Raw genomic sequence first — 13,820 nt, 5'->3', positions numbered from 1 at the left:
CATTTTTTATTATAAATTATCCTCCCTGCCCAGTAGGGGGTGATATGCATGAAGAATGTGAATCACCACAAATAGGAGGAGAAAGTGAAATTGAAGGAAAAGGACTTCAAATTTGATCTGTTTCTCACCCACATCTATCATATCGCTTCAGAAGATATGGATTTAATCACCAGAGTCATCTGGAGTGCTTTTATGTTGCCTCTTGTGGATTTTAGAGCTTCAAGAAAGAAAGTCATACACAACTGGGATGGTGTAATGTAGCTGGCAGGCAATGACACAGGAGCAGATGACAATGACGAAGTGTAAAAACAAAGGCGCAGTTCATTTACAGTTGTAGAATCCAACGTGAAGTGAAGAAAAAACAGAACTTGACAAACTACGATACATAAACATGGACAAACTATTATACACAAACATGGACTGGACTGGACTGGACAACATTACACTAAACAATACTTGACAAAGGACAGTCTTCTTCTTCTATGGATTTATTGGCGGGTTGCATACCAACTTTAAGGTGCATACCGCCACCACCTGTGCTGGAGTGTGAAGTGATTTCAGGCTAGATGTATGTTAAAAGGTGTCTATATTTTATTCCTAAGACCACTATGCTTAATGAATTTTAAAACTGACCTTACAATTTCCCTGGATCCTTGTTTTGTGTTTGATATGTTATTGATTGTAAATTCTTTGCATCCCATTTCCTGTAGCTCTCTTATTAACTCATTCCTTTCCTGTTCATACCTAGGACAAAATAACAACACATGCTCAACTGTTTCCTTTACTTGGCATATTTCGCATAAGCCTGTACCATGTTTCCCTATAATATGAAGTGTAGAATTAAGTTTTGTATGTCCCATCCTTAGTCTTGTTAAAATAACCTGATTGTCTCTATTTAAATTTTGTGTCAATATACTTTGTCTTACAGTATTATGTATATTATAAAAATGTCTTCCTGTTTTACATTCATTCCAATTTCTTTGCCATTTCTGGTTGCAAGCTTCTTTAATGATACTTTTTTCTTCCATCCTACTTAATGCAACTGTAATAGTAGGGATGTTTAGTTTAAGTGACTCTTTAGCCATTTTATCAGATCTTTCATTTCCTGGTATATCAGCATGTGCTGGTACCCAAACAAATGTGATTATTGTTCCAGCTTGCCTTAATCTATACAAAATATTCAATATTTCTATATAGATATCATATCTAACTGTTTGATATGTTTGTAGGCTTATAAGTGATGCCATTGAATCTGAACATATCACAATTTTATGTGGCATCCACCCAACTAAGAGCCATCTGAATTGCCACCAATTCTGCTGTATACACTGAATTCCCATCTGTTAATCTCCCATATTTTCCCATTTTAAATTCTGGAACATAAAATGCTGATCCAGTACGACCCATCTCTGGATTTCTTGATCCATCTGTGTATACTGGAAGAAATGCATAAAAACTGTTCTGGTATATTCAATTGTATAGCTCTTAATATCAATTTGTCCTTTTTTAACACTCATGAATTTGTAAATCAACTTCAGGTTGGCTAAAAAAAAAAAACCACGGGGGTATTGGAGAAATGGTAGTCGTTAATGAAAATAATATATTATTTAGCAACATTTCTGTAGCACAAAGGACAATGGCAAATATGAGGGCTTAAATACTTGGACATGGGGAACCATAAGCCAATGAACAAACAGAACTCTAAACAAGATAAGCATAAACCAATTACAATCCAGAACTGATAACAACCTAATGAAACAATAAACCAATGAAAGCAAGACACATGAACATGGAGGGAAAACAGAACATCACATGACTATGGAAAAAGTAACTAAACTTTTCAAAATAAAAGACATGGAATCGAGACATGAACAAAAACACATCTAAACATGACAGATGGTATGAGGTTAGTAAATCATGAGAGAATTTACATTTTTGGGTGAAATAATCCTTCAACATATCAGCTGATTTAATTATAAATGATAATTATTAAATTTAATATCTAATTATAAAATACACAAAGCATTTATTACAAAGATAATATCAGAATCTGAAATTTTTCATTTTTCCATTTCTTTTTCATTTTTTTTTTTTTATGATAGTGGTGCCATATGCATATAATACACACCAGTGTTTTAATACAGAAACAATCTGTTCTGTCATTTTGACAGAAACTAGGGTTACCATGGTAACATCTGTTGGATTGACGTTGAGGCAGGTAAGTGTAGTTCGCTGTTTGTCCGCTGGGGGCGGTAAATGCCCGTGCATGGTGCAGACAGGCGCTCTCTGCCCTCAATCACAATTACCGAATTGAGGCGCCGCATTTTGTGTGCTGAGCTTCAGGAGTTAAAACAAGCAGACAGGATGGGAGTCGAGGTCGAAACCATTACTCCTGGAGACGGTAAAATATTTCCCATATTAAACCAAATCAATATCTCACAAAGCACTCTACTTAAATGTATCAAATTGTTTATTTAATCGATATTTTTGCATGATTTTTTTTTCTCACGGGCTTTAGCCTACTAGCTAAACACTAGCTTCGAGACCACATGATTTGACATCGATTTTAATATGTTTTTCTCTCTATGAATTTTAGGAAGTACTTTCCCTAAAAAAGGGCAGACCTGTGTCGTGCACTACGTGGGTAAGTTAAGAAGTGATCGTGTTGATGAATCGCGTGAAGGGTGTTAGCCAGTAGGTTAGCATTAGCGTATTAGCGGCATAAACAGACACTTTCACATCTGCAGTCAGCTCATCAAAGGTATAAATCTTGTAAGCTGTTTTAATTGATCTTCACAGCTACCCCGTCTTTAATCGTCGCGTTAGACACAACTCTCAAATCTAGCAAATGCTAAAGGGTTTGGAAAACCATGGCCTGTTTTACTGGTTTTTTGAATACACATTGGTTCTTGCCGTCATATATGACGAGATGGGCTGTGTTTCAAATCCCGGTGAGCTGACTGTTGACAGTATTTTAGAACATTCTAAACCCGCATATGCTCACAAATGCTTCAGTTCGAACGGATGTATGCTGTTGAATTATGCTGTTTCTGAAATCGTTCTATGATTCTGATCAACGCTTTGATTTAAATGTTCAGAACGTGCCTATGAGTGTTTCAGTTTGAACATTTGGGCATATGTTTGAAACGCCCCTACGATGCCGACAATTCTATTCTAAAGTTTATATGAAGCTTAAAGCTGCACCATGTAATATTATTTGGTTAAAAACGAACAAATTGCCATTATTGTTTAAGTATTTAAACAATGTCCTTACCTTCGGTTTCATTTAGGTAATCCTATAAAAATTATTATATTTTGAGCGGTCGGGATGGATTTGTCCTGAAATCGCTGGCTTATGACATCATGTCCGTAAACACAGAAAAGAAGTACCAGCTGTCACGTGTTCTGGCTGAGGACGCTGATTGGTCACAATCACACCATTCAGTATGGTACACTGTTTTTAGTTTACAGTGTTATTATTAGGCTTACAGTTTTTGACTTTTGATGAAATGTCCTTTAAAAATAGTCAATAGTTTTACTCTGAAAAAATGACATAACATTTTAGTCAACGGAAGTAATATCTTTTACTTGATGATGACTTGCACAATGGATAAAGTGTCGAACTGTAACGGACCAAACTTTGATCTAATTTTCAAATATTTAGAAAACATTGGTAAACATTTTCTAATGTCTCCCCGGTTTCCCCCACAAGTCAAAAAACATGCAGGTTAAGTGAACTGGAGACTCTAAATTGCCCTGTATGTGTGTGAGTCCCTCAGCCACTGGGGGTCGGGAAGGGCATCTGACGTAAAACTTGTGCCAAATAAAAAATATATATATATATATATATATATATATATATATATCGTGCATGCGGACTATCATGAAGTGGACCCTGCACCTACGTGAGACAATGGTAGGAGAGAGAGTAAATATTTTCTAACGTAAAGATGTATCAAACATTTTCTGTGAAAGGATACATTGCGTGTAGCGTGTTTCTTATGGAACCACCCGCGTATGAAGCTTAATGTTGTAGTTCAAAGGTTTGAACTCGAATGTTCATATGATGCTGCAGAATACTTTCATTTGAATGTTCAAAACGTGCCTATGATGTTAAAAATGCTTCAGTTCGAACATTTGTGAACAGAAAGACGCTTTGATTGAAATGTGAATATGATGCGCCAAACGCTACAATTCGAAACGTTCATATATGCTAAAAAATGCACCTACGATTTAAAAAAATGCTTTGATTTGAACACTTCTATGATGCCCAAAAATAATGCATTGGTTGGAAACTCACTAGGTTTTTCACAGCCCTTGTAATGAATCTAAATTTTCATGATCAATAGCCAAGGAAGATTATTTAATGCGTTTTCTAAAATGGTTCACTATTCAGCTGGTGTGTTAAATTACAGTTTTGTTTTGTGTGAATCTGAAATCATGTATGGATATAGTTTGATACAGCATCATTTATGCATGTTAGTAATTCCCATTTCTCTTAGGCTCTTTGACAGATGGACGTAAATTCGACTCTTCCCGGGACCGGGGAAAGCCTTTCAAATTCAAGATCGGCAAGCAGGAAGTGATCCGTGGCTGGGATGAAGGAGTAGCCCAGGTATTGTAATAGTTGATTTTTGAAATCAATTCTAATCTGGCTGCCCTATATTCAGCTGTTATCTAATCTTGCACACTGTCTGTTCATGAATTAGGTCTCTATCTAATTGGAAAATTTCCCCTTCTGCTTCAACAGACCAAAACACACAAGCAGTCCATTATCTTTGTGATACTCACAACCATGTCACTCCTTTAACCTCCATTCATTGTTTATTTTGGGACTTAATGTCAAAATGGCCTCTTCCCCTTATAACAGATGAGTGTGGGGCAGCGTGCCAAGCTGACTTGCACTCCGGACTTTGCTTACGGGAGCAAGGGCCACCCAGGCATCATTCCTCCCAATGCCACCCTCATATTTGACGTGGAGCTGCTTGGCTTGGAATAAAGCACCCACAATTGGACTCAGGTTATTCCCTATTCATTCTTTCAGGGTAAGTGCAAGGTTTTCCCACAATTCTGTTTCAGGTTACTTGTTGTCCTTTATAAGTAATACTGTACTTTATGAATGTAGAATGATTTATCTTTAATGGTTTTGTCCATGTCAACACTGATTTGACCTGTCAGAACACTTTCTAATCATTGTATATTCTGGTCCAGCACATGCATGGATATCTTTAATAACTCCCAGATAATCCTTAAAAGGAGATTATTCTAGTCCTGGTCTAGCAAGAGCTTAAACATTCTTTGGAGTTTATTTAACAGGCTCTTAGATTAAATGTTGTAATCGCTATTGATGACCTTTTGAGGAAAACTGTGCTGTTGTTAATTGCACCTCTCTCTTTGCTTTCTTCCAGGTCAACCTTTTTAAGGAACATTGCTTCATGCATGTGATCCTCAAAAGGGGCTAGTGTTAATAGCCATACCACTTCGCTTAGCTCTGCTATACATTTGTATATTTTGTTTCCTTTTTATTTCTTTCCCACTTGTCATACTTACTGGTATTCCCTCAATCATCGGACGTTCACTATGAAACAAGTTTCTTTTTATTTCCTTTCCTCCTGTCTTTGTATTGATTTCGGTGTTGTAAATGCGACCACAGCAACAGGGTTTTGGCTGAGCTGGTAATAAGTACTCTGGTGGGGAAATCTGTTTAAATATAAAACAATAAACTACTTGAAAATAAATTGTTTATAAAAACACAAAGTTGGTCTCTGTGTTGATTTGATTAACTGGTTTAACAAAACCAAACTGGAATAGTATGTTTGCAAGTATATACTTATAATTGTGAACAAACTGTTAAACCGTGTCCTAATCAGGCATGACACAACGAAGCAATAAAAGCTACCTATTCCGAGATTGTCTAAACCAGCCATGATCATGACGAATGCCTACAGTAAAATCTAATTGATCAAAGTCCCACACTGGATAATTGTGTTATACCTGGATAGGACACTCTAAATAAAGATAATAAAATCAGCGCAACCAAAGTTTGTAGTCTCAGTGAAACACTTTATTTTCAATGGGAAACTGAATCAAACAATCAAAATGGACAATCAGAGTCAAATGTTGACAGGTTCTAAATTCATGGTCATATTTTGTGGTGATGCACTTATATGAAGGTTTTTCCAAAAATAAATATAAGCTATACCTTTAATGTTGGTAACTACTAGGAATTATTGTGTTAACATGCATTCTAACCAGCCCCTACAATAATCTACAGCAAAGCCATGATTACCCATTTTTTTTAGATACTTCAGCGCTACCTCAAATAAACGGAGGCTTAGCTTTACAAATGTATGAATTATTAAGCGTTATTAGTCCTCTCTTAAGCAGCTATAACTATATATGGTGAAAATGTACCAAATTTTGTAATTAAATGGGATGGATATACATGGAGGTTGCATAAGTAGAATGTAAAGAACAAATCTGCTTTCTGCACCCATGATGTCTATGTAACACCGAGTTACATGCAGAGAGTGTAGTTTTTAGTTGTAATTTCCTGAAACAGACAATTATATACCCTTTTTATATAGCTATCTGGAATAAATAATTGTGATTGGTCAATCATAGCATTCTGCAGTCACATATATATATATTATGACCACTTATTTGTATACATTAACTGACAGTTGTCACAAGCAACCGATTTTCTACATAGCTGTGTTAGATTTAAGTCTCTCATATAACTGTACTGAAATATAGTTTAGTTTAATTTTTTTGTGCTGATTCTCTGGTCAACTTGGATTCTGCTTATTGCTGTTTGCAGCTATTTTTGTGTATGTACTGGCTGCTCAGTTTCAGCCTGGAATGGGAGGAAATAAAGCAGACAAGAGGGGCCTTAAAGGACAACCTAAGTGTGATGGACTTAGGCCTATTTGGTTCAAAACTGTTACCTAGCTGGGAAGATTAAGGACAAAATTAAAAGTTTTTGATGGTACCGTAATGCAAAATTGTTTAGATAGGGGTCGCTCTGCCTGTTCCTGAAGGACTACAGCCCCTGCCGACTCTTCTTAGAGAGTGCAGCGCAACGGCACAGCAGCCACGCAGCAGGGAGCCCATGTTGTACATGGGCATATCTTCATTCCGTGCTCCTCGGCAAAACCATGCCAGTGTAGGAACAAAAGGTACAGCCACCGCTAGCAGGTCAATCAGGAAGTAACGGCTCCAGTGACTCCTCTCAGGGGAAGCTGATTCTGCCTCATTTGTGGCACAAACGCCACCCATTCCATCTTCATCACTGACCTTTACTATAATCGCCTCCTGTGGCGGCAACTCTAAAGGTAGAGACACCCTGGGACAAGGTTGCTGAACCTGAGACTTGGTCAACACCGTAGGTGTCGTTGTTGATGATGTAAATTCAACGGTGTTGTCTAGCGGCAAAGGTTCAGTGATGTAAGACATCTGAGCCGGGGAAGTAGCGGTGGAAGATTGTGAAAACATCTGTGGCTTAGCTAGGGTAACGCCCTGTGTGCAGGTTGCTGAAGTGATGACGCTCAGATCCTCGCCTCCACCTCCTTCAGAGATCCAGGTTATGGTGGGGCTGCATGCCTGTGATCGGAAGCCTGGCTTATCGACCTCCGATGCACTAGTTGGCGCTGTTGGTGGGGTCGGTTGAGGAGGTGCTTCCTCCTGTGGGAGATGCAAAAATAGATGGTGGTGAGGGAGGTAGGCGTGTGGACCACAGCTGCAGTTGTTCACAGCATGGCAAGATGGACTAACGGGCAACACTGTCTCTCCGATACACAACCTCTCGCAAGTAGAGGAGCTTGACAAAGCAGAGCATAGCGTTGAGTGTGGGACTTGCTCAGACAGTCGAGCTGCTTCTAAAAGGAGATGAGTGCGCCCATCACCTCTTGGTAACGTCATCGCCCCTCTGTTGGCGGGAATGTATCGGTCAGAAGGTACGTTTCCGTTACGGTCGGTGGTGCCAGGTGATGTCTCACTACTCAATCTGGTAAAGGTGGCACTGCGACTCATGGTATGGGCCGGAGAGCAGCCACAAGACCTAGATGCCCCAAATCGTGGCCGTACCCTACATACACCCAGAGCTTCAGACTTGCACTCCTGTTGATCTGACTCATTGACCCCTAGATTTGACTGTACGGTTTCCACAGCCTGCTGAAGCTGCTGGATCTCTTTCCGTGCCTCTTTTAAGGCCAGCTGGGCCTCAATGCGATGACATTCCTCCTCGACCCAGTCCTCCTGCATCTGAGTCAGCCGCATCCGTAAATCCTCGATCTCAGAGTCTCTGCCATGATAACAAAAACATATAGGATGCAATGATATAAACTTTTTTAGCTATACCGATAGCCAGTAATTATTTTTATGTTATGGCCAATAACCATTATGATGATCAATGTTATGTAAAATCTATTCCGATTTTGGTCTTTCACTTTAAAAATCCAATCTACATTTTTTTATAAATGCCTAGGAGACTGCAGGTGGCAAGATTTATAGTGAAAAAGGTATATTTTGGTCTCTTCTCACCCAAAACTGATAGTATTGATTCAGAAAACATTGATTAAACCACTGGAGTCGTATGTGTTACCGTTATGCTACCTGTACGTCCTTTTTGGAGCTTGGAAGTGTTGGACCCCATTGACTTGTATTGTATGGAGACTGTATATTCACATCATATATCTATTATATTTTTGTTTGAATTCAGCAGAATAAAGAAAGTCATACAAGTAAGGGTGATAACTGATAAGAGAATATTAAATTGTTAAAATATTAAACTATTACTTTAATCAGACTGATGATAATAATATTAATAAATATTGAGTATTGGCCAATGGCCAATAACAATATGGAAATCAATATATTTTGCATTCCTAGTTTTACATGCAAAACTATTCAGAAACACTAAAGATTTTACTGTTGATGAATGGTAAGTATACTGTATGTGCTTTTATGATATTCAGGATGTGATCTTATGCACAAGAATGGCAGGAAGCAATAAAACTGCACTATAGCATTGCTGAGACACAAAAGCATTACTAACTGGTCCTGAAGCCTCTCCACATTCTCTTTCAGCCGAGCTCGTAAATGACGAATACAGACTTCCTTCTGCTGCAGTGGGGTGAGATACTGCTCAGGGGTAGGTGGACGGATCCCGTGATTTTCACCACAGGCTTCATACTTCACCTGTCGTCTGGGTCAGAAATGGAGGCAAGAAATAATAGAGGCCCTAGTGAACAACATGAGCTCAAAAGGTTTTGTGACTGATAAGGCCAAGAGAGTAACATGAAAAACTGAGCATTAACAGAATAAAGAGCTGTCATCTTTTATTCAGCCATGTTTTGTTTCAAATCTTATATGACTTTTGTTCTTCCATGGAATACAAAATTATATGTTTTGTAGAATGTCCTGACTGCTCTTTTCCTTTCAATGAAAGTGAATGGGGACTGGGGCTGACAACCTCCAAAAACGCATCATACAAGTTGTCTAAATGACACGAGCAATATTAACAGTCTTTTGAAGCCATATGATAGTTATCGAAGTTTGATCTCATACGGCCTAATGTAATAGTCTGAGGGTCGGAAGAGGTTTCATGTGGTGTTAATGCGGTCTCTAGGGGGGTCTGATGTAGTCTCAAGAGGTCTGATGAGGTATAATGTGTTTTGATATGGTCTCAAACGTCTGATGGGGTATAATATGGTATGATTAGGTCAAATGGGGTCTGATGAGGTCAGTGTGTTCTAATGTGTATGATGAGGTTTTATGTGGCCTCTGGGGAGGTCTGATGTGGTCTCAAGGGCTCTGATGAGGTTTAATGTGGTCTCAAGTGTCTGATGAGGTCTAATATGGTATGATTAGGTTAAATGGGGTCTGATGAGGTCTAATGGGGTCTAATGTGTTATGATGTGCATTCTCTAGGGGTCTGATGAAATTCAATGGGGTCTGATGTGGTTTCTATGGGAACTGATATGTTCTCTAAGGTGTCTGATGAGGTCTAATGAGTTTTAATGTGGTCTCATGAGTTCTAATAGGGTCTAATGTGGGCATATGGACTACTTTTATAGTGCTTTTTGACATTTTTGTACCTCGACAACCCCTGGTCACTGTATACTTTCAACGTATGGAAGACAGCAGTGTTAACATTCTGCTAAACTTCTCATGTGTTCAAAAAATGTAGGCCATATGATATAAGGGTGAGTAAATGATGACATAATTTTCAATTTCAGGTGATATAACCCTTTTAATGTAATCACATTGGTATTTCTGAACTTCTGAATATCAGATTAGGGCACAAGAAAATGACACTTTGCTTGTTAATGGACATTTTGTCAAGTCTGCTTCATTAATTCTATATTTATACTGCACTTTTTGCCACTGTACAAAATCTGGAACACAGCCCTGATGGAAGACAAATCTCATTGGCCTTTGTGTGTGTGTGAGCTGCTCACTGTGGAGTGGCTGGGTTGGAGCGTGAAACAGTATTGCTCTCTGTGCACATGCAGGATGTTGTTGAGTACCTGCTACGGACAGACAAGCCTCCATGGGAGTGTTGAGTGCTGCTTGGGGCCGTAGGCTTTCTATGACACACACAGTGACAGCTGAGCTCTGAGGGTCATATCAAACATGCTGTCACAGTGAAACCTTGCAAACTCAACTTGTTATGCTGTAAAACTGGGTGCCTCTTACAACAGTTCAAACTTATGACAATGAATCTAATACAATGTCATAACAACATCTTTAAAAATTTTCTGAAGAAAATGTGAGTGGTACTTTCCCATGCCAAACTCACCACCACAATGTTAGGGTTTTTTTAGGTGGTTACTAGGGCATTGCTAAGCGGTTGCAAGGGTGTTCTGGATGGTGTCTAGGGAATTGCTAAGCAGTTTCAAGAGGGTTCTCTATTTACATTCATGCATTTTGCAAGACTTACAATTCTTTCAAGGTGTGTTCCCTGTGAATCGAACCCAGGCTCTGCCATTTCAGCTACAGGAACCCCTAGGTTCTAAGTGGTTGTGTACTGGCCCAAGTCATAAGAGCCCACCTTCCAGTCTCTATGATATTCTGGTCCCCAGATATGGCACGGATTCCTCCTTCAATGAAAGTCTATGGGATTTTTTTGCCCATTTTATCACCCAAATGAAAGAAAATCGGAATTCTGATTCTTTAGAAAGTAATAGCAAACCTGTCCTAAAAGAACCATATGATTTATGGTATAATTTATGCCCGTAGCACAAATGGTGATGTTGCAAAGTGGAATATTTGGGATTAGTGGTTTATTTAAATCACATAGTAATGGCACAGCTTGCCTTAGCAAACACCACTTTTAATGAAAGTATTCAAAAACGATTAATGTTGTTCACTCAGGAACATGTTAGAGAAGGGTAGCATTACCTGCGAGAACCAGCAGATGACCTTCTCTTAGCTGGGAGGGACATGGGCAAAGACAGCCTTTCACCCTCTGTCTACACTGTAACACCTTATAACACCAGTTACAAGAATCCCTCAGGACAGATCACTGTAAGTCACACAAACACAGACACATAACACAGAATATTAAATATGAACAGTGCCAGAAAGAAAGTAAGAGTTCACCTAAATATAAAAATTATGTGATCATAATTTTTAACTGACTACTTTTATGGCACTTTTTTGGTATTTTTTTTTAGAGTTAGCTAGCACCTGTCCCCATTCACTTTCATTGTATGGAAAGAGCAGCATGAACATTCTGCCAAACATCTCATTAGTCAAACTGAGCCACTAAGTCAAGTGTTTATTTTGAAACAGCTTTGTTTTGCATAGGATAGCTTTGCATCCTATTATATTACTGAATCCAAAATAATATATGCCAGAAAATATTAAGTGACCATAGATGCTGAACAGGACAGGAACAAATATTACAGAGAGCATTTCATTCTGGCTGGGCTTCTGTCACATGGAGAATAAACACTTTCCATTTATTAAGCAGTCAGAACAATAAAAAACGTAACTAGACAAACACACCAGCTGACAGATTATTTCACAGTTTTGCACTGAGCTGTTCAAACACTCACAGAAACACGAATTGTCTCTCCAGTGCATGAGATGGTGACATCATTGAATGAGGGTGTGTGGATATGACTTAAGTAATACAGACGGCCAAGTCGAAACCAGATTTACAGGTTTTTAGATTATTTTGAATGCATATTTGCTGAAAGTGCTCAGAAAATTTAATCCTAACTGTGTCCAAGATTTTCCTGTTTGTGCATCAGTGAGGTGTTGCCTTTTGCACCTGTTATGAAACCAGTTCTTTCAATTTCTCATTAGTGGGTAATACATTTATATTTAGCTGATTCTAGAGCTCAGAAAATTTATAGTTTCTGCCCACAGTGTACAATGACATGCTAATTGTGTGTGTGTGTTTTTTAACCCATTTCTGGTTTGCTCTGTCACCGAAACGTCTTTACTGACATAATGATCAGGTGGTTTTGATATTAATGCTGTGTATGGGATAAATCAATATATAAATATATTTGGCTCCCCATTCTGTTTAATAAAATAACATTCTACATCCATTTAAACTGATTTTCTGTACATTAATAAATTAGGATTATGTGGATGATTTTCAAGATTTCAATTGAAGTTGGGCATGGTAGCTCAGTGAGTAAAGACGCTGACTACCACCCCTGGAGTCGTGAGTTCGAAACCAGGGCATGCTGAATGACTCCAGCCTGGATGGATGGTCTCAGACACAGAGGCAACCATGATTTGTCCTCCACCACCCGGATTGAGGCGAGTCACTATGCCACCACGAGGATTTACAGCGCATTGGGAATTGGGCATTCCGAAAAGGGGAGAAAGAAAAAAAAAAAGATCTCAGTTGCAATCTGGCTGTACATAAGAGACTAGCTCCTGAGAGCATCAATTCAGGCCAGTATGCAACAAATTCTGTGGCACTGTTAACATTAGTAGAGACAGTATTACACACATATAACTCTGTATCTCAAGTAATGTCATGAATAAAAACTCAATTCAAATAAAAAAATTATATTCTATTGCAGCTGCAGAAATTAACCACAAAATAATTATATTGTATTAATGAATCACTTCTCAATATACACCTATTGCAATAGCTTTTCCCATTAACATTCAAATAAATTACATTGTTTAACATTTAATTTGATATTTTTAAAAGTTTTTAAAACTACATCCCTAGGTGCACAACTTGTGGGACCATGGTTTGACGTTACCACACTCAATATGTTGCAGGTAATCCGTCCCTGTGTAGCAAAGGGTACAGACTGGCCTGTTACTGTTATGTAACAGCATCTGATGTCAGCCAAAACACTATTTGGCTTTGTGATGAAACTGTATTATGTAATTAACACAATATAGGAACTGTACTGCGCTATCAGAGAAATTAATTACTAAGGCATCATTACTATAATTCACTATGTGCATAAATCATAACTGTACAGTCGAGAGATGTAATGCAACAGGGAGGAGATTCACTTACAGCCAGTGGTTTTGCGTCAAATCTCCATTGCAATATCCCAGTGAAATTTGTTCATGGATGTTAGCTGTGCCCTGAGCGCGGGGCGGTGAGGCGCGCGGCGTCATTTTGCGCTCGTCGATAGAAGGACGGACGCAGCTGATGAGAGCGCGCACGAGCCCTGCAGAAACACAAAGATGATGCATCTGCGTGATGTTGCGACGGCGAGTCTTAAAGGGACAGAGATCACAAAAACAAGTTAGGAAAGGTTCACAAGTCTGCGAGTTTTACAAAATCATAGGCTGGTCAATGTAACGAAATCCGTCAAGAACATGTCCAG

General features: G+C 38.7%; 2 protein-coding genes across 5 annotated transcripts; one reads left to right on the top strand and one right to left on the bottom strand.

Moving 5' to 3' along the window:
* The first annotated feature begins 2,281 nt into the window (after positions 1 to 2,281).
* Positions 2,282 to 5,757, top strand: LOC127630668 (peptidyl-prolyl cis-trans isomerase FKBP1A-like). Its single transcript, XM_052108309.1, has 5 exons — positions 2,282 to 2,401; positions 2,597 to 2,644; positions 4,503 to 4,615; positions 4,871 to 5,045; positions 5,409 to 5,757. Exons 1-4 carry the CDS (start codon positions 2,365 to 2,367, stop codon positions 4,997 to 4,999), a joined length of 327 nt encoding a protein of 108 aa, XP_051964269.1. The 5' UTR covers positions 2,282 to 2,364; the 3' UTR covers positions 5,000 to 5,045; positions 5,409 to 5,757.
* A 137-nt stretch (positions 5,758 to 5,894) lies between these two features.
* On the bottom strand, positions 5,895 to 13,665 carry LOC127630665 (syntaphilin-like). 4 transcript variants are annotated; one of them, XM_052108304.1, is made up of 5 exons: positions 13,505 to 13,665; positions 11,404 to 11,527; positions 10,461 to 10,589; positions 9,056 to 9,205; positions 5,895 to 8,302 (listed from the first exon to the last, which is right to left on the bottom strand). In XM_052108304.1, the coding sequence occupies exons 2-5, from the start codon at positions 11,445 to 11,447 to the stop codon at positions 7,009 to 7,011; spliced, it is 1,617 nt and encodes a 538-aa protein (XP_051964264.1). In that variant the 5' UTR covers positions 11,448 to 11,527; positions 13,505 to 13,665; the 3' UTR covers positions 5,895 to 7,008. The 4 variants fall into 4 exon arrangements, with proteins under 4 accessions (XP_051964264.1, XP_051964265.1, XP_051964267.1 ...); XM_052108305.1 differs by having other exon boundaries at positions 10,530 to 10,589; XM_052108307.1 differs by lacking the exon at positions 10,461 to 10,589.
* Positions 13,666 to 13,820: the final 155 nt, after the last annotated feature.

This window comes from Xyrauchen texanus, chromosome 37 (genome assembly GCF_025860055.1).
Source record: "Xyrauchen texanus isolate HMW12.3.18 chromosome 37, RBS_HiC_50CHRs, whole genome shotgun sequence".
NCBI lineage: Eukaryota > Metazoa > Chordata > Actinopteri > Cypriniformes > Catostomidae > Xyrauchen > Xyrauchen texanus.
The sequence above is the reverse complement of the archived record's forward strand: the minus strand, read 5'-3'. Positions and strand labels throughout refer to the sequence as shown.